The following is a 23,537-nucleotide window of genomic DNA, read 5'->3' as shown; positions in this document are numbered from 1 at the left end:
TGGTGGAGCTTAACAGGATGCTCCGTACAGACGCTCTTGGACACAGCAAACGCCGGGCACAGAAGAAATGAATAGGGTGCTCTGTGGTTTCCCCTAAAAGAGTGTTTGTGTGTGTACTTTTGTGTGTGTGTGGGTTTGCTGCAGGGGGTGGTTTGTTAGGGCCATTTGTTGGCGCGTGCACATGTCCTTGTGTGCGTTTGTGCAGAATGTGCACACGAGGCCCTGAACATGTGTGTTTATTTCTCTCTGCATGAATCTGGTGTGCTGCCTGTATGATGTATTCATGCCCCATTGTGTCATTTTAATAAAAAAAAAAAAAGGAAAAAGGGAGACTGTGGGGAGTGGCGATCAATTATTACACCAATTACACAGACTTTCAGGACGCAACAGGGATTCAGGAATGAGAGAGCTCAGGGGGAACAGTGAGAGAGGGGCCTGTTATAAAGCCAAGTCCTGTCACTTTGGGAAGAATTTGTAGCCAGTGAGAGCGGGCTTTGGGTCCGAAACAAGAGCCCGATGAGCCAGTGACTGTCTCCATAATTCTCCTCAGCGGTGTATCAGTGTCGTGGGACGCAGGGTGTTGAAGTTACTCCTGCAGAGTTACAGTCCCAATTGTGTCCTGTGAGCATGACAACAAAGCAGCCATGTGGACGAAAGGCTGAGGCTCCAGGCTCCTAACTCCTCTCTGTACGGGTCAATTAGATTGCAGCCTGCGCTGAAAAGGTAAGCAAATGAATTCTCAACAAAGTGCACTGGAAATACGAAAGAATAAATCAGAGTCGGACACGGTGATCATTAGACTCTTAAAGTAATAATTCTCCATGGAATTAATTCTCCAGGACAAAGCGATTGTGTAGATGTGTGTAGTTATACATTTGAGCTTATTAAATTGATTTGATTTTTTACTGCATGTATTGTTGAACCTAAAAAATATTTCAGAAAATGCTGACACACTGCAAATTAGATCATGAGAGCATTGCCTTGCACAATCAGAGGTTGTGAAACACAAAAATCCATGACAGTAGCATAAACGATCTTGAATATATCATTTACAAAATAAAAAGTTAACAAAGGGGACTTTTCTTTTTGTGCTGCATTTTAAAGTAAAGTTTCACAGTTCCTTAAAGTGTTTCTCTTAATATCTTGGTTTCCGGAAGATGATAGATAGATGGACATTTTATCAGCAATCAGCTTGTCAGCAATCATCAGTTTGTTCTTTCCATCACTGTAAAACATACCATATAAAACAAACTTAAAAATGCTTTGAAAGCTGTGGATACAAATCGAGTTCAGTTTATTTCACAGTGTAAACCAGGCAGAAGGTTTATTATTATGCATATTTGCTCCAGTTTATTATTTCAGTTTACCTTAAAAAAAGGTTCAATGCTGCCTCAAAAGAGGTAAATCGACAGTTTTTGGTGAAGATCTGATCAACACTTGAAGAAGTTTACACTTCCCCGCATCTCCATCGCAATGAAACTGTAGCATGATATTGTCGATTATGTTTCCCCAAATCTGATCTTTAAAGAGGGAGAACACGTCTAATACATGAACTTTAGATCGTCAGTAAAAAGACGCTTAGAGGATGAGAAAAAAGTTTTTAATTCTTAATAAATCTTACGTTATTTGGGAGACTTATGAGATTCTGTTGATTTCAAATTTTTTGACAGAAGGAAAGAAACAGAAATAACAAATAAAATAAGACGGGGGAGAAAAGTGTGTGTGAGTGTGTCTGGAGGGGAGGGAGGGGGATTACTCCTCACTCCAGAATACTAATGAGGGCCTTTTGTCACAGATCTTTCTCTCTTTCCCCTTCTGTCTGTGTGCTCTCATTTTCCACTTTACTCATTTCTCCCTCTCTTTCTCTTTCATTTACACACACACACACACACACACACACACACACACACACACACACACACACACACACACACACACACACACACACACACACACACACACACCACTTCACAGGACATTCAGGACTTTCACTCATTCATTCATTCACTCAAAAAACTTTAATATAAGCTTCCCTACCTACAAGCCTAATTCAACCAAAATGCACTGATTTGTGTTTACATTGTGACGACTTGCTTTTCCTCCATCAGTGAAACGTTGAGTCCTCACAATGTGAAGACGTATTTATGCTGATACAACATGACTGGCACACATGCATAGCTGTGCACTTGTATTTACATGCATACAAAATGACACACCTACGGTCACATAAAAGACACATGTAATTTCAATCCTACTCTCCCATAATCACACACACTCTCACATGCACACACATGGATGGGCACAGAGTCGTATTTGTCAATGGCGCCTTTTGTTTCTTTTATCTGAGCTCGCAACAAAGCATTCCTGTGTACACAGAGGGGAGAGAGATAGAGAGAAGGAAGGAAGGCGAGAGAAAGAGGAAAGGAGAAGAAGAGAGAGGAAAAGAGAAAGAGGGAGATCAGGAAAACATCCACCGCTCTTTTTGTCAGACAAAAGTTTTGATTGAGTTCTTGGATTCGTCTCACTGAGGCTGCAGGTACAGTATAGTTGTAGCGCTGCCATGGAGATGGAATACATCCTGCTGGAGAGGTTCGTTAATAGTTTCCCTCTCATTTACTCTATTAGTTATCTGATACATGGCTGTAGTGGAATTTGCGAGCGTATTCGTGTGTGCTCGGCTGACAGGGAGAGGGCTGGGTAAGAGGGTGATGCAGAGTTGAAAGAGTGAAGTTTTCAATTGATCCATTGTAAGTGCAAAGCCTTTGAATGGCTCACAAAAGTGTGATGTAATTAAAGCTGATCGGTTATGTAATCCACGATCAGCAAAGGAGCTATTTTTTATTTATGCTACGAGGCAAAAGTATATGGACACACCTGGTCTAGAGATGAGAACGATGAATAATATTTTTACATCTGTGCAAAAAAGTAAAAAAAATGTTTGCAGAAGTTTAAAATTTATCAAAAACACTGACCTCAGCCCTGTCTAATGCCTTTGGCATAGATGCTGGCTACAGGCTGGGCCGTGACAGTGTATAATAATTAAGTCCTTTACCGCACTTACAAATTTATTTGACATTGCAGACGAGTAAGAAAAGTGTTTCTAAACTCGTTTGCGTGCAAACTTCCTCAAAAACATCTCTGGGCCTGTTGTCTTGTTGCAGATTTGAATTGTTACAAATTTCAGCAAAGCGATTTTTCATCTCTGAACTGTTTATATGAATTAATTTTATTTCGCTCAAATTTTTTAGGGGCAAAATCTGTTATTTAGAAAAAGGAGAGAAATTAAGAGCTGTTTGTTTTTCTCTCCTATACCTTTTACACATTTTTGTTTTTATTGTGAACATCCAAGTAGGGTCCAAACTCTGGGCTGAGAATCCAAGTAAATGATCATTTTCATTTATGCTATGAAGATGACACATGTAAGGGCCTCTAAAGTGAAACATAGGAGACAGAAAAACAGTCCCCAGCACAGCGGCATTATGAAGGGTGAGAATCTTGAATGAGGACGTTTTGAAGTTTTGCTTTCACATTCTGTTTGGCAGTCTTGCCATTAATTCCTTTTAATGGAGAAAAACCCTAAAAACTTTGCTTTGTTGTTTGTGTGATGTGATGGTGATTACACCAGACCTCATTTGCAAGAGAGCTGAACTTATGCTTGCACAAGTAATTTACATTACTTGTGCAAGCATGTCAGGAGGAAGCTAGTCTGTCAGAATTAAACAACTGCTTTAGAAAAACAGTGTAAATGCAGCTAAAAATAGTGTCAGTTTGACTAGCTACAAGAATAAAATGCTGTTAAGCCACAAATTCACAGTGTTTTTAGTAATATGTCTGTCACACTGATCATTATATGCAGAGCATAATAAACACAATTTTATTACAAAAGATTTCAGTTGCATTGCAGGACTTCTTACTTAGGTAATACATCCGAGTATTACTTCCACCACTGATATACGTTTGGAGCTCACCGATGCTTCTGTCATTGAGTGGGATCAAATCCCTGAAGCCAGATTCCAAAATTTTATCAACAATCAGGAAGCTGAAATAAGATTCCCAGTAATCACAAATTATCATGTTAACAGGTGCCCACTTACTTTTTGGCCTGAGAGGACCATGAAGACCAGAGAGCTTTTATATCATTTTACATGAAAAGTAGAATTTTACATTCTGCTTTAATGAGCGTGAGAAGTTCTCACAGAGTGATCTTCTGAGGATCCAGAGTGTAAAACACCTGAGAAAAGACTTCACAGGAGTCAAGTCTCAGGCTGAACAAGGCCAAAGCACACAGAAAGCTGAACTGGCCCTTTCCCTATCCATCTCTACTGTCTCTTGCTGTCTCTGGTTTCCAGTCAGAAGTTCACTCTTTGTCCACTAAAGGTCTCCCTGATCAGAATCAACAGTAAGCTTTTTAAATAAACTTTATCCTGATAAACGTCTGAGTTTCCAACAAAGATTTTGACCTTAATTGACTCTTTCAAGTTTCGTCTCTGTCCTTTGGATCACAAATGAGTCTCTGTGTGGGTTGTCTGTTGCGTCAATGAATGCATCCTAATTACTGTCTTCTTTCTTTCTTTTCACCTTACTCTTCCTTATCTTCCTGTTTTGTGGGCTATTCTCTCACTTGACCTCCATCATTTGTTGAATGTAAGTGAGCATGTCAAATTATGCAGGAGCTAGCTGTCTGACATGACCTGTATCTAAATATTCTTTCATCTACACATTCATGCAAACATACCAAAATGTAAAAATTGAAAAACTGAAATACTTGCTATCAGATCACGGGGACATTTGAATTTCAATTTGTCTTCCTAAAGACAGAAATACACAGGTCTTTTATGTTAGATGAGGGTTACTCGGACTAAACATTGATTAGCAGCTGTTTCTCTTCCTGTTTTTCATCTCACATCAAGTATACACCGCCCATATATCTTAATAAAGATCTAACCACACTAACAGATGTGTGAGCTTGTACTTCCTCTTATGCCAAGTCTCTCCTCTTTAGCATTCACCATCATGTTAACTGACACAAAGTGGAGCTGAAAGCTGACAGTGATGGAGATCCTGTCAGTTTGAAGAACTGCATGAATTTCAAAGAACATGCTAAAGGAGTTAGCATCTATGAGTCAGAAATAAATGTCAGAATGCTGTGTGATATTTTACTGATGTGTTTGAGGACATACAGCCAGTGTTATTCTGGTCTGAAGCATGCTACATACTTGTGTGTGTAGTTTATCCAATTTTTCAATTCAATTCAATTTTATTTATATAGCGCCAAATCACAACAAATGTCGCCTCAAGGCGCTTCATAGATACAGAGAAAAGCCCAACAATCATATGACCCCCTATGAGCAAGCACTTTGGCGACAGTGGGAAGGAAAAACTCCCTTTTAACAGGAAGAAACCTCCGGCAGAACCAGGCTCAGGGAGGGGCGGCCATCTGCTGCGACCGGTTGGGGTGAGAGAAGGAAGACAGGATAAAAGACATGCTGTGGAAGAGAGACAGAGATTAATAACAGATACGATTCAACACAGAGAGGTCTATTAACACATAGTGAGTGAGAAGGGTGACTGGAAAAGAAAAACTCAATGCATCATGGGAATCCCCCGGCAGCCTACATCTATTGCAGCATAACTAAGGGAGGATTCAGGGTCACCTGGTCCAGCCCTAACTATATGCTTTAGCAAAAAGGAAAGTTTTAAGCCTAATCTTAAAAGTAGAGATAGTGTCTGTCTCCCGAATCCAAACTGGAAGCTGGTTCCACAGAAGAGGGGCCTGAAAACTGAAGGCTCTCCCTCCCATTCTACTTTTAAATACTCTAGGAGTATTTAAAAGTAGAATAGGATCTTTCCATCACTGGTCACATGTTTGTTAGTTTGCTTTTTTCGTTAGTACTTTACAGCCAGTGAGTCACAGGCACGACGTGGTGAGATAATGTATGACTTCCACGCGTAACTATACTTAGTCACTGAAATTTACTTTTTGAAACCACATTTTAATGACTCACTCTACCATTTCACCACCATAAAAAGCACCAAGCAGCCCACCTTACCTGAAAAACATGTACAGACTATTCTAAAGAAATGATTTACACAAGAGGAGAGTTCTTTCTATGTGACACAACACATGAAGCTGAAACCCAATAAGTTTTGAAACATGTGAGGAAATGTTTGTTCTTCCTGTTTCAGGTTTTAGTTTCAAAGATCGCAATCAAAAGAAGAACAAAGCGCCCCTTTTGGGCCACACAGTGACGGCATATGTCACTTCTTCATGACTATATTTCAGTAAATTTCCAAACGCCAAGAATGCCGATTTACAGAAATAATGGGCAGGGTACAGACATTTAAAATGTGTTTGTGTTAACTTGCCCTCTAAGGTTTTCTTCTTTTATTTCTCACATTTTTCTAATGGCGTTATCTGTTTTATATTTTTAGGGTTTACACAGTCTAACCCATCCATACTATAAGAACAGCCAGATGGCACTGGCCTCACCTTCTCATAATCCTTGATTTCCTGCCTCTAAACTGTTGGCAGGGTGGCACTTCTCATTGCTGCTAAAATATTCATGCTTCAGAAAACTTTCGTTGAGCCATGATATTGGAAACGAAATATATGGTACATGTTAATATGTGTATTTATTCATTCTTCTGTCAGATCTATGCACTGATGTTCGAATATTAACACAGTGAATTTTAGTAAATTCCACAAACTATTGTTACTTTCAGTCAGTTTCGGTTGGAGAGTGACTCATGACCAGAGAGGATTCCTGTCTGAGCGAACTCCCAGAACAGTTTCACCAGCTAAAACATTTCCTACAACAACATGTGTGGGTCTGCATGACCTTTCATCTTTGTTATTCTGTTATTAAAATTATTACCAGGCTGAAACAAACACATATTAGACACGTAGTTTAAATGTGTTAATGTGAGAGCAGATATCTGCAGGGAAATTACTAACACCTGCAGCTTTTTATAGTGGGAAGTTTGTAAAGTCTGTATACAGGAAGCCACTGTTATCAGATTGGCTCTGCTTAAATGTGAAACTAAAGTTCCTCTAACATAGATGTGTCGGATGTCACACTCGGCTTGCGTCTTTTCACCTAGCAGGCTTACTGTTGTGAAGGAGAGAAGCTCAAATCATGAGCTTTTTTTGAAATCAAACCAATTAACTTTGTGCCTACACCTAAAAAGAAAGTAAAAGCAAAGTAAAAAGCACAAAACCACAAAATGCAAAGGTTTCCTGCAGCTTACACCACAGCTTATACCTCCAGACCCCTAACAAGGATTGTGCAGATCCTGTATATTTTAAAGCATAATATATTTTGCACTCCAGGATGAGAATGTGTACTTTGTGTCAGACAAATGACCAATAAAAACATTTTATTCCATTTTTTTCTATTTCCCAGATGACATCTGCCACACCTCCTTCCTCTCGTAGCTCCTCTCCACATAAAGTTTGCCACTCGCAGACACAGACAGATGTCTTAAAACCTTTACTTGGTGGTGGCATATCTAGTGGGGGAGGGTCTCTGAGGAAGAGGAGACGTGTCCTGTCCAAAGATGGGCGAAGCAACGTGCGCATCGAGCATGTCAGCGGACGGAGTGCTCTGTACATGCGGGACCTCTGGACAACATTTCTGGACATGCAGTGGCGCTACAAGTTCTTCCTGTTCACTGCCACTTTTGCAGGGACCTGGTTCGTGTTCGGGGTGCTGTGGTACCTGGTCGCACTGGTCCATGGAGACCTTCTTGGTGAGAAAGCGGGGAGAAATTTAAAAGAGCAAAGACCTGGTCATAGGTTCATACTGAAACGCCTCCCCGGCCTTCAGTTTGGCACATGGAGTCATTCTAAGTGATCTACAAGCGGGTTTTCAGTTAAAAGTTTCAACTGACATTAACAATCATTCACTATTACACCTGAAAAGTGTTTTTCAGTTATATAATTAGTAACTGAATCATACAGAAAGTTTCCAGTTTTGACTTCAAATCATCTGCACAAAAAGTACCTAATCTTCCTGCGCAGGTTTGTGGTTTATTATGGGTCGAATACAGGAAGTGTCTGAAAAAATGTCAGTGCTGACTTTAAAACCCCAAATTATTTATACATTTGAGAAACACTAAAACCTGCAGGTCAGTGCAAAAATATCTAACTATTCAAGTGTTTCAGTTATCAACCACTGACAGTTTAATGCTGACTTCCTGTAAAAAGCGAAAAATTGTTGTGCTGTGTGTGTGAATTCAACCCATTCAAACCCAATTCACACAGTCATTGCATGAACTGAAACAGGAGTGTTTGCTAAGAAGCTTCGCAGTTCGCAGTTCAGTTCATTATGACTTCTTGCAAAACCTCAGTCATGTCTGTTTAGGACATTCAACCTCAATGTATGTGCAACTGAGCAATGCAAGAAGAAGTGTGAAACAGATCTCATTGCCTTCTTCACACCAAAACAAAGAGACTACAGACAAGTGTGAAAACACCCATAATAGTGAATATAACCTTGACTAAAGCAGTGACTATAAGGGAAAGTGGAGCCAACAAGATCTCCTGTTCAAACTAAATGAAATCAAATTTATTTCTATAGCACATTTTAAAAGACTGGAGTACATCAAACTGTTTCACAATTGTACCGCAATGCGGGTAAAATTAGGGGCAGAGCATGACAGGTAAAACAAGGTATGAACAATACAATTACATAGTGCAATGCAGCGGGTCAAAGTCAAACTAATTTGCTTCAAAAGCCAAGTTAAACAAGTGAGGTTTTTATGGCAAACAATTGAACGGACTCAGCTGTGCGGACATCGACTGGGAGATTGTTCCAGAGTCTAGGGGCGGCCATAGCAAAGGCAGGGTCACCTCTGGTCTTTAATCGAGACCTTGGTTGCACTAAGAACAGTTGGCTAGACGATCATAGTATTGTCTTAGGGTTATACAAGTCGAGGAGATCAGTTAGGTAGCTAGGTGCCAGGTTATTTTGAATTTTAAGAGTAAGCAAAAGTATTTTAAAATCAATACGGTATTAGCCAGTGTAAGTTAGCTAGGACAGGGGTGATGTGATCATGCCTTCTCCTGTCTTAAAGCTGCCAGTGCTTTTCAGTTTAATTGCTCTATATTTTGTTATTTGTTTGAATTTGAATTTAATCATGCATTTAATAATGCATTTTACTTACAAATATGGAGCCATTTAAGAGGCTTTCCAACAGATCTATTGTCAAGAAGCATTGTTAAACAAAAAAATAACTAACAAATTTCCTTACTTTTTGTGCTAACCAGGATGCATATGCAGTGAGGGTGAATGTTATAGGAGGCTTGTAAAGAGATGCAGAGGCTGTTTCTTTTTTTACTGAACTTATCTTGCGGTTAAAGTGAAGTTTTAGCTATAATCTGGCAACTATATCATATCTTTATTCTATCTTAGTTTTTGTTAACACATGCCTCTCCCCCTCTTCCGCTGATGTTACTCGTGTTTCAGCAGACAGTGTGTTTAATAGCAAAATCCCTTTTTAGCCAGACTTTAAATATTCTGGTCTGTTGTTCCATAATAATGTGTATAAAACTAAAGAGCAAATAATAACAAAAGTGTTTATTTTTATATTTTAGAATTTCTTAAAAGAGCTTTGGGTGCTTTTTTAAACATGTTCCTCCAGAGTTTGACCCTCCATCAAACCACACGCCCTGTGTGATGCAGATGCAGACGCTAACGGGGGCTTTCCTCTTCTCCCTGGAGTCCCAAACAACCATTGGATACGGTTTTCGCTGCATCACTGAGGAATGTCCAGCTGCCATAATCCTTCTCATAGTTCAACTGGTTATCACCATGCTCATGGAAATCTTCATCACCGGTACCTTTCTGGCCAAGGTAGCCAATACATGAAATATCCATGTAAAATGCAATGAAAAGAAACAAGTGCCTTGTATCAACAAAGCCATGCAGGTCTTAATTTGTGTTTTGAAAACTTTTTTTTAAAAAAAAAAAGCAGAAGTTGTCTTGACTAACAACACTGCAGTGTACATGTGAGCTGCAGGTTTACTCAATAGTTTTTATTACATAATCATTAACAAAGATGACTCTGACCAAGTTCCTCCTGATCAGGTTGCCCGGCCAAAGAAGCGCGGTGAGACAGTGAAGTTTAGCCAACATGCTGTGGTGTCCGCCCACGAGGGCCGCCCCTGCCTCATGATCCGGGTGGCCAACATGCGCAAAAGTCTCCTGATTGGGTGTCAGGCAAGTATGCATGCAGATACTGTAAGTATACAGTAGCTGGGAAAAGTTCCACTTGTTACGGCCGGTCTAGCAGACCCGACCGCAACAAGAGGAATGATCCACCCCCAGTTAGACCCCAAGCAGCACATCACACCATAAGTTAAAATAAGAGATGGTTTATTTACAAGAACGAAACAAAAATGGGTTTCACAGGAGTCACTCAGGCTTCGGGGTGGACCTATTGCAAAATAACAAACAAAAGGAAACTAACTCAGAGGAGCGACTGCTTGCCTAGCCATAAAGAAACATGACCAAACGACAATCACTTACTTCCCTGACTAACAAAACATGAGAAAACTGTGCCCAACTGCAAAGGCGGTCCACCCCTACTTCCTCCTGGATTCACAAAACAACACAGGGCATGTCGCAACCCCAGCTGGTTGAGGGTAAAACCGAGGATGGATGGATTGCCATCCTCAACTGTGCTGTCTTATACCCTGCCTCCAGATTATCATCCAATCCGGGCACACCATCTTCAGAATCCACCACTCCTGGAGGCGCACCTGCACAGTCACATTTATATGTCAGAACCCCAGCCCACAATGACAGCCGTAAAACACTCCATACTTGTAACTACTAGACAATAAAAATAGGTTTAGAGGTCATAGATTAGTGTGAATGAGAAATTTGTCAAACTGGGAACCAGTTGAGCTAAAGCAACATGTGCACAATATTCCTATCAGGTGACTGGAAAACTGCTCCAGACGTCTCTGACCAAGGAAGGGGAGACGGTTCGTCTGGATCAGAGAAATGTCCCCTTTCAAGTGGACACTTCCAGTGACAGCCCCTTCCTCATCCTGCCCCTTACCTTCTACCATGTCATCGATGACAACAGTCCCTTGAGAGCTTGGGCAGCCAAGGGTAAGTTTGGTGATGAGAGCAGTAGACTCGGTGGGTGGTGTCCCAAACTGCATCAGAATGATTTCTTTGACCTTTGTGTCTCATTCCTCTGTCATACAAACATCTGACCCTGAAGGTTTCTAGCATAATTTTACCTCCTTCCAAGGTGCTGGTAGGAAAAGGCAAATTCTTTCAGCAACAGTTGTGTTATAGAGAAAAACATCATCCCTCATTCCTCCCTTTCTGGTGTAGGTGGAGGCTTTAACAATAGGCCTGCTTTCCACAAATTGTAGTTAGTTAATAAGCCTAGTAATGAACTGTTAAAAATAGCTTCAGTTTCTGAGAAACCTAAACCCAGCTTTTTAAAAACAGATGATCATTTGGAGAATTTTAACAGTACTTCCAGCAGAGACAGTTTTCATAGTTTTGTTTCACCGAAACGCAACAAAACTGTCTCAGTTCTTCCACAAGTGTCTACAGTCATCTGAAAAAAGGAAATGTGAAATGAAACAACATGGTCTCTGATTCCCAACCAGACCATGGGTGATGTCCTTCCAGTAGTTAAATGGCTATAAAGCTGCGGTTTGGGGAAGGCCTCGAAGGGGACTGTTGATGGCTCCCGGGCCTGGCAGATCTCTATGTACTAAATAGAAGTGAAGAAGTTAAGAATCGAAATTAAGAGCACTACTAGTGGTTAAAAACCCTTTACTGTGAGTCTTTAGGTGAAATATTTTTATAACTTTCTTTCATCCATTTTGTCCTAAGGATATTCTTGGTCTTTAACTTTAATGTGACATTTCTTTCCATTGCATTTACCTTCTTCAGGTGGTGGCTGGACTGACCCAGAATTGGCTGACTTTGAGTTGCTGGTGATCATGAGCGCCACCGTGGAGCCAACCTCCGCCACCTGTCAGGTTCGCACCTCCTACCTGCCAGATGAGATCCTCTGGGGTTATGAGTTTCCCCCTGTAGTTTCCCTGTCTCCCTCAGGGAAATATGTAGCAGACTTTGCCTTCTTCGACAAAGTGGCCAAGACCAAGACCGCCCCCATTTTTAAGCCATCCAGCCCCCAGCACGGGTACCAGAGCAATGGAGGGGGGACTGTACCTGAGGTGACTGATCCAGAGAAGATTCGTCTGGAGCAGAGCTACAGGGAACAACGAGGAGAGGACCGAGGTCGGGTCAGGGATACTCCTCTGAGTGTTCGCATCAGCAACGTGTGAAGAGTTTAAACCAGAAGGTTTAAAAAGCAACAGGAGACGTCGCCAAGTTCAGTGTAAATAACAAATCAGTGAAACATCATATCGATGAACAGAACAGATTAATGTTGACTACTGTATGAACATGTGGAGTATGTTATTGTCATATGCTTGCTGGGTATGATATATATAGATACACTCACTTGACTGTATTCATATGAAGGAATAACGTCATAACTACAGCTCTTTACATCTGATCACGGCACAAGTCCATTCACTTCACATACACTACATACAGTTTTTAACTCAAAAAACTACAATACAAATGATACAAAAATCAAGTAAAGAAGATGGAAATCTCAGTGGGCACTAACCAAGTTATAAAAAGGTGTGAGACAGTGGTGTTTAATTTTCATTTTTTCCAAAGTAGAGCAGAATAAAGAGCGGGTTTGGAGACGTTATTATGACGAAGTGAGATGGAAACAGCCGCCCACTTAAGTAGAAGCACTGAACCGTGTATAATACACCTAAAATGTATGTAAATGTGTGTTTAAAATACATACCCTGTTACATGTAAACATTTATGTACAAAGGTCATATGACTCTGAGTTTTTGCAGTAAAACAGGAGTAAAAGCAGTTTTTCTGCCTCCTGCAACCCCTCCCCACCCCCGATTTCCTCTAAACGAGTAATATATTTTATATTTCCTGGTAAAAACCCAAACATGTACTGTAATAGTTCAATTAAATGTAGCACTACAATTGAAAAGTAGACAAAGCTGATACGTTTTGTGTTCAGTATGACCTGTATGTTGGTAATGGTGTTTGTATTTCATGATTTCTGTCATGCGTGATTGCTGTTGCTGCTTCAGAACATAGCACTTTATGTATGTGATGTAAATTTGCACCTTGAAAGGTTAAGGTGAATGTGTGTTAAATTTTGAGTCTACTAAAAGCACTCAAACACTGAAAATCATTGAATTGTTAGTTTTAAAAAACAAATGATTAATTTTTTTAACAAATCAAACTGTAACAGTTTTTTGAATGTCTCTGTAGCTTTAATAATATTAATATGTCCAGATATGCACAAACATTAAAGGAACTCTCCTTTATGTAAAAAGCAGTAGCCTACTATTCCTTGAACACTTGCAGAAATTACAGACAAAAAAGTGGAACAGTAGGATACATCACAGGTGAGTGCTGAGATGTGAGAATGTGGAATAGTAATAGTTAGAAATGAAGTGATCCATGAGTTTAATGGATCTGAATAGGATGAAAAATACATGTTTTGTAATGCTTCCTTCACATTATGAGTGTAAAGTGTCTTTAAAGACCAGCTTAGTGACTTATTCTTATCTTTGGTTTTCTTCATCCTCCTCTTGTACACCACTTGAACCACTTGAACTTGTACCACCCTGGAAACGATCTCTGGAAGACTCTCACTCTTCTAGGAAACATCTCGCACCATGTGGACTTTCCGCTGCTTGTCAGGGAATTCTCATCTCATTTTGTACTTTCCTGCCTTTTGTAAATATTTTTGTCTCTGAGCCTGTTGTGAGTCTTCCAGTTATATGCTGGGGTATAGCTGTGACAGATATGCTCTTATTTTAGTCAGTTTATTAATCCACATACTACTAAACAGCATTTCTGGCCTCTGATATACATAATTGAAACGATTGTGTATAGGTCTTAGTCAGCTATGCTCATGTGGAACCATCTGTTTAGACTGTAAGACTTAAAATGAAACTCCAATTGAGGTTTAAGTCTTACTGATACTATGTTAACCTCAGCTGCATCCTACTGAAACCCTAACATAAATTTATCTGCATGTCTGTAGATTTGTAACACATCTACCAAACGCAGCTTTGCTAACATGATCACTTTTCTTTGGTTCAGTCATAAAGGGGGTGGGTGTCTAGTTTGTCTCTCTTTGATGTCATTTCAAACACTGACACGTGCCAAAGATACATTTGTATTGCTTAAAACACTGAAAATAACCCTTTTCATTGCTCAATTATAACGGAAAAGCCTCTTTAAACTATTTGAAACATTTTTAATAAAAACTAAAAACAAATAAACATTACACCTATCCAAAAAAGGAAAGAAAAGCTGACAGGAAGTCTGGTTTGACAAAACGTTACGCTGCTTCCTCATTGATCATTTGAGAGAATCATGACTCGTGGTGTAGTCCTGTTTGCGCTATTTTTGTTCTACATAATAGAAATACAAGGTAAGAACTTGTTCTTTTTTCACAGCTACTGTGTTATTTTTAAAGACCTTTTAGCAATACAAATCAAATAACAAAAAATAACAAAGAATAACAAAAAATAACAAAAAACTTTGTTTTCAGTAATGCCTTTATTTTAGTCATGATGCTAATAAAATTCAAAATGATACAGTAAATGTAGTTTCTACTGAGATGTTGATTTAGTAGTGTCTTCACATTTGTTGTTGGGGCATGGGGGGGACAATAACATATCAATACTGCCTTACTAGGATAATCTACTCAATATTAACATTGCTTTGAAATAATACAGTGGTTCAAATGTAGTATGTACTTTAAAATATGACGTAGAAACACAAATGAATCATAACTCTGTACGCTCTAGATACTGGAAATACTGTAAATGTCTGGCTGTATGTTGTGTATAATATATGTATATTATATTTATCTCTGTGTCAAATGAATTTCTTCTGCTGCACAGCAAAAACCCAACGAGGAAACCAGAGTTGGAAATAACTTTTTTTCTCCTGCACATTTCAGTATTTCCTTTGTACTGTTTGAAAAAATATTGAGAATTACTACACATTTGAGTGGAACCAGCTGTACGTTTGCTGGCATGACTGTCATAAGATGTTCTTTTAATTTTTATGGCACCAATTCATAACCAGTCAGACAGGCACAGTATATATTTCTTCATTAACAAACAGCAGACTCATGAGCTGACGCTAAAAATGTTTTGGTCCTCTTCTACACTTTGCACAGGTCAGCCTGTAAGGTTTATTTGGTGGCTTAGTTTGTAATAATGCTGCTCCCCTCTTGACAAATCTTGAGCTCCACCAGAGTCTCAGCGCTCAGTGCCCAGCAGTTTGTATGAGAAGGGTTTACCCCTCTATTAAAAACATACCGATTCTATCTTGATCTGAATTACCTCACTGAAAGAGACAGAGAGAGCGCTTTCTCTTCCGTATCTTTATTGGGTCTGCTGGAGTTTTATTCAGTAATTTTTGCTGCTAATCCCAGAATGCTGGTTATTACTGATGTGTATGGGCTGGATTTTATTTCTCCTTAAATTATGGCTCAAAGTTAGTATCACCCTGTGGCTTTAGCATCATAGTAATTTACCTCACTGTCTCAATCTTCTCTTGATTTACCTCTTATCTCAGTTAATCTGAAGCAAAAATGCATTTATGAGGATACAAACTGTATTATACTGAGCCTTAAACACACTTTGATCAGTTAATAAATATCCTAATCTTATTTTAGAAATCTTACGTCAATCTTGTTAATGCAAGACAACAACTTGACAAAAAGCAGCTTATATTACAGCAGCATTAATTTCACATATTGTTTTTAAAATTTTATATCACTTAGCACGTTATGGAAGGAATTTGAATATGGAGTTATTGTTATGAAACGGCTGTGTGCAGGCAGGAATAGGACCCAAAGTGCAGACAATCGGAGACAAAAGGTGAACTTAAATACAGCTTTAATGCTGAACTCCATAAAATAACAAAACTGAGACGCCAAGGTAAACTTATACAGACAGACCACACAGCTAGATAAGGGTAGATCGCGACACATCTGAGCCAGAGACAGAACTGTCATCAGCTTTACAGTCATTTAATTACTGAAAGGACATCACCCATGGTCTGGTTGGGAATCAACCAGATTACTGGGCTGGCACAACCAGAACTGACACACAAGGCGTACCTTTGAGAAAATTAAATGATTTCAAGTGCACTTCAGCAACTCTTGTGCTGAAGTGCTTCACTGAGCTGAAATTTAAACTTAAAATATCTCTTGTAAAAATAAAAATAAAGTCAAAATTAAAAGTGCCTCAAAGTCTTCGAACTGAACATCTCTATCTGAACATGCCCATGCACATGCCCTTGGGCATGGGCATCTGAGAGCTTCCACCCTTGGCTATCTATGATTGGTTTTGGCCACGATATGGGCATGATGTGTGTCTGTTGTTGACCACACAGAGACTTTCAGAGTTGAGAAGACACACTGGTGCGACCTAGGATTTTTTTGGAAGAAAATTTGCACATTGGGAGTGTGCTGTTGCCGCGTGCTATTGGATTATTGTGGGAATTCCCTACGTCATTTCCCTGTCTGTGCAGAGGTGCGGGTGACACACAAATTGATTGGACAGCGGTGCACGGATTTGGTGCTGCGGTGCTGCGGTGCTTCAGCGGCGCGTTCAGCTACTCTAAGCAGCACCTTCATGATTGGTTTAGGCCACGATATGGTCGTGTTGTCTGCTGTTGGCCACACAGAGACTTTCAGAGTTGAGCAGACTGTAACTGGAACGGCTGGTTGCACCGGTGTGACCTAGGATTTTTTTTTTTATCAGCACCATTGAGAATTTAGGTCCCATTTGCGACAAAATTGATTGCACTATAGAGTCCTGCTGTAGATGTTGGGATCAGGTGTATCGGATGCTGCAGTGAGGTGCAGCTGCAGACAAGCACAGAGGCCAAAGAATCAATCACTAGTTTGTGTTATAAGTTATAAGTCTGTGATTAATAATTTTTTATAATAAGTAGCATTTTATTTATAAAGATATTCACGAATTAATTTCAAAAGTAACACAAGGCTCAACAGAGCTCTCAGTCTTTGTCAGCAAGGTAGTGTTGAAAAGAAATGTGTGATTATTTCTTATTTTTCCACCTGAATATTAATGATTACATCATTTCTTTTTCAGACAACAGTCTTCCACATTGCTGGAAAGCCACTTCCTTTTTAGGTTCTTCCTTCTAAATTGTATGAAGGAGAATCCTTGATGCAGACTATCCTGTTTCATACTAAGTTAGTAGGGGTGCAACGATACTCGTATCGATATTGAACCGTTCGATACAGTGCTTTCGGTTCGGTATGCATATGTATCGAACAATACAAAATTTTTAATTTATTTTATCAACTTTCCTTCTGACGGTGCTGTCTGTGTTGAGCGCTCAGTGGATCTGCGCTCGACAGTGCAGCCTAGGCGGAGTAGTCGAACGCAGATTCACTGAGCACAGCGCAAGCTAGCAGACAGAAGTTAAGCTCTCCTTGCAACATGGCAAATTGAACCTCCCCCACCCTCATTCAGATCTGGCGTTTGGAACTATTTTGGTTTTCATGTGAAGTATGACCCTGAAGGTAAGCGTGTCATGGACTAAAGTAAAACAGTATGTTGGATGTGCCAGCAATGCTCAATTACATGGGTGGGAACTAGTGTGTTAGCGCAGTTAGCTCGTTAACGTGTTGGCCGTCCAGCCCCACGCACGGGGCGATCCGCGGTAGCTCGTTAACGGAGATTTGCCGTGTTGTGGCGTTAACGTCATTTCAATGAGATTTACGCTGACAGCACTAGTGGGAACACAACGAATATGACTGCACATTTATGCTGACATCATCCTAGTGCAAAGACAAGTGGAAGCAGAGAAAAACAACAAGCAGGCATGCTACAAACTTTACTCGAGTCATTTAGACAGCCGTTAGCACACGATTCTCCTTATGGGGACCTGATATGTTTAATATGCTGCTGAGAATATAGCCCAGAAGAAGCGTATAGTATAGCTTTTATTTTGGAAAGAGCCATTTCTCTGTAATAAACTCTCTTTTCCAAAGATGAGTGATTCCTCAATCAGATACAGGGCTCGCAAAATCGCTAGCGATTTTTCCAGTCGGGCTACCAAAATCTCTCTGCCCTGCCCGTCGGCCTATCGTAGGAAGGAAAAATATATGTCAATGCTTTTGCATTCTTTCAGAAATGTAGCTGGGTAATTATGTCATTGGCATCGGTGAGCCACCGTCAATATGTGACATATTGAAATCGCGTTTGAATTTGCGCTTGTTTTTTGCTTTCACTTTGCAATCGCGTGAACTGTGTATAGAGAGCGACAGTACTGATTGGTGAGTGATGATAATTTGCGCACCAATTCCTCTGACATCGTCTTATCAATCATTAGCTTACTATGCAAACATGACAAGTGAAATCTCCCGCAGCAAGCTTAAACATGTGAGAGGTTGATCGCGCAGAGAATCGCTGAGCATTAAGTGAGTGCGTGTGTCAAAGCAGCAGGATATATATTTTAGTTCTGCTGAGCCAAATAAGACAGGTCAGGGTGAAGAAGTGACAGCCAAAGAAAAGCTTACCACAAAACGGAAAAGTTATGACAAATCAGACTATAAGGCAAAAAGAAAGTGCAGCTTTATGGTTTCATGGACAAAAGAATTTCTGTGGCTGCAATATGACGAGCTAAATAACCAGGGCTGCACATAAGTGGTCTGCAGGTGCGCATTTGCTGTCAAAATAAAAAACGTGCACAAGATAAGAAGTTGCAACGTGTGTTTGCGTACATAAGATTTTCTGGAGGAGGACAGACATTTGTTTAGAACTCTTAAAGATGTCGAAGAAGCTCCTTTAAGCAATTACTGTGATGTACCTCCGCCTCCAAAGAAATGTCAGAAGGAGTCCGAACCACAAAAGAAGCGCGTATTCTCGGAAAAGTGGTTGCAGGAGGTGAGCTGGCTTCAAACAAATGATGAATGCACAGAGATATGGTGCAGAATGTGCCGTGAAAATTTAATAAATGACAAATTAAAAAGGCATGAACTTTTTTTTTTTGTATCGAAAAAATATCGAACCGTGACACCAAAGTATCGAACTGAACCGAACCGTGAATTTTGTGTATCGTTGCACCCCTATAAGTTAGGTTTGTTAAAATATCCCAATTCTTTGATCTTTGGTCTGCGGGAAGAACAACACTCGGTGTTTAATGCTCAATAAACAATCTTTTTATTCCATACAATTCTCTTAATTCCATACAATTCTCTTTATTACATACAACACTTTGAGCATTACAAACGTCCGGACGGGAGATGTGCACTGGAGGGTGTCCAGCAAAATCTCGAAGTGTCTGACCGTTTCTTACATTCTTATAGCCTCGGCGCCCTTCCAGACTAAGCATTCACACTCTTTCTCTCTCTCTCTCAGTGAGCCTAAGTTATGACCTTGGTTTCCCGTGCAGTATGTTTTTTTCTTTCTAATCAGAGAAATAAGGCCACGATTCTACACAAACAGTATTTGTTATCCGAAGTATAATGCATCATAAACACAATTCTGACATTAGTGTTGTTATTGTTGTTGTTAATTTTTGAATTCTATTTTTTAATTGTTTTCTTTTAGGGCTCCAGCCTGTGTTTCTGTTGCATGGAAAGGACTTATATCTGGATATAAATGAACCTGTTAAACTTGAAGAAGAGACAAATGTGTTCTGGAACTTTAATTCCAGTAACACTATAGCTAAATGTGGTTTTAATAAAGATCAATTCGTATATAAGAAATATGCAGGAAGGGCTGAGCTGTTTGGACCAAATTACTCTTTGATATTAAAGAATGTACAACACAATGACAGTGGAGATTATACTGCAGTTGTGATCGGCGAAAAACAGAAAAGGGTAGCTGAGTACGAGGTCATAGTTCAAGGTAGGTTTCTCTTTTCATAATTATTTTGAAATGTTGATAAGTCATAGACTTGTTTTAAATACTTTAACACCTGTTGTTCGCCAGATCCAGTGACTCCTGCCAAGCTGACAGTGGAGTCTGTGTCCAAGAGCTCAGACTCCTGTAACCTGACTGTGACCTGCAGCACAGTGGACTTTAACATCAGTAGTAGTTTCAGATGTGATGGTAAAAACTGCTCTCATGCAGAAGAAAAGGATTTGAAGGCCACAAAAAATTTTTCCTCTCTAATTGTTTACCTGCAGCAAGACACCATTTTCTGTAATCACAGCAACCAAGTGAGCTGGAACGTGACTAAGAAGGTGCTCAGATCTTTCTGTGAAACAGAGACAGGTAAGAATAAAGGTAATGAATGAATGAAAAACTGAAATAACCCGATTTTAAAGGACTTGCTGTGTGGTGTTTGCATGTTCTCCCCATGCCTAACTACATGTCCAAAAACATGTAGTTTGTGGGGTTAACTAAACTGATGATTGAATGTAGGTGGGAACTGACCACCGACTATGAATGGTTTTGGAAAAAGATCTGTATTGCCTTCTTAAAGAACTTGTTTAAGCAAACTGCCCCAAACAGGGGTGTGTAATGTAATATTGTAGAGATCAGTAAAAGATTTACTGCTATAATACTTTTTTTTTTTTTGCAAATAAATCCTAGTACTGAACTTGGTCAGAATTTCTGTGATATAATAATTTAATTTCATTACAGTTCCCAGTGGAGCCATCATAATTGCAGCTTCGACTTCTGTTCTCTTCTTGTTGACTCTCTTCATTACCCTTTGCTTCATCATGAAATGTAAGTTCCAATGTTTTTTAGTGAATTGGAGATACATAAAGTACACAAAAATTTTATTTTGCATTTAAAAATACACTTTATACAAATACACATTCTTTATATGATTAGGTAATGCCATGAGAAGATATACTTTAGTACAGCAGTAAAGATCTACTTTGTGTATGTTCTGTGTGAATGTGTTTATAACTCTATAATCTCTCATTCACTGTGGAATGAGAGATTTAAGATGTAAATTAAAAATGAATAACAATATCAAGTAAAAATAAATAATAACACAGCCATTAAAATTATAAAAAAAAAAATGGGGAAGTGGTCAGAAGGAAATTCTTGAATTAATTTTGTTCTTTTCCCTTCCCCGTTTAAAAACAAAACAAAACAAAAACAAAAAGTTAAAGACCACAAGGAAGAATGACAGAGGAGAAAAAGGTTCCTAGCTGTACCAGTGTACATGTTAAAGTATAGACTTGGAAAACGCTGGAACAGTAAACATTGTTTTATTAGCTTTAGGAGGTCGTGTAATGATGGTTACAACAATTCAAAGGCAATCTTGATGTCCACAACCCAGTAGAGACAATTGAAACTTGCATTATCTATGTAAAGATGCACCGTGTCTATAATTATACCATAAATATACTTCAAACTACTCAAATATTATATAAGATGATAAATGTTAAATTGATATGTAGTGTATATTCTGTAAATATGTGGGGTTACAGTGTGGTCATTACAATAGTATGGCTGCTGTTCCTGTTTGTTTGTGTGTGTGTGTGTGTGTGTGTGTGTGTGTGTGTGTGTGTGTGTGTGTGACTCTGACAGGTTCCATAGGCATGTTTTTTCACACTTAATGAAAGCTATAAAAATATAAAAATCACTTTGACTGCAAAGAGGGATGAGGTTTTTCTTTCTTTCTTTTTCTTTTTTTTTTTTTAAAGCAGACTGATCTGTTTACAGTCTACTGACAGAAAAGGGTTTTATCAAAATTCTGTTTAACTTGCATGAGTTAACATAGAAAATCGGGAATAAATGTTATTGTATTAGTCCACTATATCACTTCTGTTTGGCTACAGTGAGATCGTTTTTTTATGTACTAAAAAAATGACCTTGCAGAAGATGTAAATATAACACTTTAATAAGGAAATAAAATTTATCCTGCAAAATCTGAATTTCAAGCAAGTCAATCTATATTTTCTATGACTGACTTACAGGTAAAAGTAAAGGCGGGAACCAGGAAAATACTATATATGCGGTTCCTGAGGTAAGCGGAAACTTTTTTTGAAAAACAAACAAACAAACCAAAAAAAAACAGAAGAAGAACCTCTCCCACTTTGCTAGTCAAACTATGGGAACGAATGGTTTAATTGTGAGTAATTAAATTATTGAAACCAGATTTGTTCCTAAACAAAATCCTTTAAATTTTAAACTGGACTAAAGTCTACAACTACACATGAGCAAACACTGTTTCACAAGCTACTTTCTAAAATCAACCCCATCTCCTTTCTACACCAACTGTTCCATCTAGTCTGCTGATGCAGATCCAACCTTATGCTTCTTCTTGCCACATTTAGACATCACTGTTTGTGATATTTTCTTGCATTTAGACTTCCTGGCTTATTATTGTATAACACATGTAAGATAAAGTAATCATGACTATGACATTTTCCTAACAAAGATCTTTTGGTTTATTTCCAGGATATCACTCCAGGCCAGACTCAAAATCAGACTCCCTCAGGACACGAATCATGTAATTCTCCAACATCTACTTACGCTTTGGTGGAGTTTCATACTGCACAAAAATCCACTAAGACTGAAAACATCCCTCAGCCAGAGACTGTGTATGCTCAGGTTGACAGAGCTGCAAAGCCCAATTCTACAGTCCAACAACAAACACCCAAACCTGAAGAAAACCAGTAACTGTATTTATAATGATCAACAGAGTTCACTGATGTACCATATGTGCAAAATGTGGATGTTCATGTTACTGTGAGGGAAAAATATGGATCTGTTCACTCACATGTAGCTCACTTTAGACACAAAGGTTTGGTTGCTGAATTATATTGTGGCCTAGCTTAAAGGTAGCTGGATATTTCTCTTAATTTGAATTAACAGAGCTAGTTAACCCAATTTTTATTCTTTCAAAGTCTTGTTTTTGAGAACATGAAATAGGCACAGAGTTTACAGACATAGCAACAAAGTGGGTAGAGTCAGCTAAGCACAGATATGTACCTGCAGACTATTGTGAAATAGCTGCAATATTTAGTAAGTACTGTTATTACATTAATAACATTACATATATATATATCTTCTTTTTTTATTTTTTTTATCATAGATAATAGTTGTTTCATCAGTAATTGTTGCTGCACAAGCATTTTACAGCATGTTGTACTCTGTATGATGACTGTGCATGTGACAAATAAAGGTTGTTTGTTTGTTGCTTGTTTTTGTTTAATTGTACTCTAACTGCTTTGGTTGTATTATACACAAATCCAATGCAGTTCTTTTTAACTTTATAAACATTCTAGGATGATACAGTCTTGAAAATGTGAAACTGTTTATAGCTGGGTAAAAATGGCAGAGGTCTCAAAGAGGAGGAGAATACATGAACTAACACAGTATATGTAAGTCTTAAAAAAAGAGATGCCAATTTATTTGGATGCATTTACATTTGAAACCATTCGAAGGCAGATAGGGTAACATCCTTTTTATCACACTGTGT

The 23,537-nt window shown here is 39.0% G+C and overlaps 2 protein-coding genes across 3 annotated transcripts; both read left to right on the top strand.

Annotated features, from left to right (window-relative positions):
- Window positions 1-299: 299 nt before the first annotated feature.
- LOC146497329 (ATP-sensitive inward rectifier potassium channel 10-like) lies at window positions 300-13,416 on the top strand. 2 transcript variants are annotated; one of them, XM_085141488.1, is made up of 6 exons: window positions 300-723; window positions 7,404-7,749; window positions 9,643-9,854; window positions 10,089-10,220; window positions 10,943-11,120; window positions 11,925-13,416. In XM_085141488.1, exons 2-6 carry the CDS (start codon window positions 7,404-7,406, stop codon window positions 12,320-12,322), a joined length of 1,266 nt encoding a protein of 421 aa, XP_084997614.1. In that variant the 5' UTR covers window positions 300-723; the 3' UTR covers window positions 12,323-13,416. The 2 variants fall into 2 exon arrangements, with proteins under 2 accessions (XP_084997614.1, XP_084997615.1); XM_085141489.1 differs by lacking the exon at window positions 300-723 and adding an exon at window positions 748-2,589.
- Window positions 13,417-13,530: 114 nt separating this feature from the next.
- On the top strand, window positions 13,531-23,254 carry LOC146497328 (SLAM family member 5-like). The gene is made up of 6 exons (XM_085141492.1): window positions 13,531-14,526; window positions 19,697-19,996; window positions 20,081-20,365; window positions 20,738-20,824; window positions 22,030-22,079; window positions 22,514-23,254. Exons 1-6 carry the CDS (start codon window positions 14,469-14,471, stop codon window positions 22,733-22,735), a joined length of 1,002 nt encoding a protein of 333 aa, XP_084997618.1. The 5' UTR covers window positions 13,531-14,468; the 3' UTR covers window positions 22,736-23,254.
- The last annotated feature ends 283 nt before the right edge of the window (window positions 23,255-23,537 follow it).

This window comes from Neolamprologus multifasciatus, chromosome 18 (assembly GCF_963576455.1).
Source record: "Neolamprologus multifasciatus chromosome 18, fNeoMul1.2, whole genome shotgun sequence".
NCBI lineage: Eukaryota > Metazoa > Chordata > Actinopteri > Cichliformes > Cichlidae > Neolamprologus > Neolamprologus multifasciatus.
This window is presented reverse-complemented; position numbering and strand designations above follow the sequence as displayed.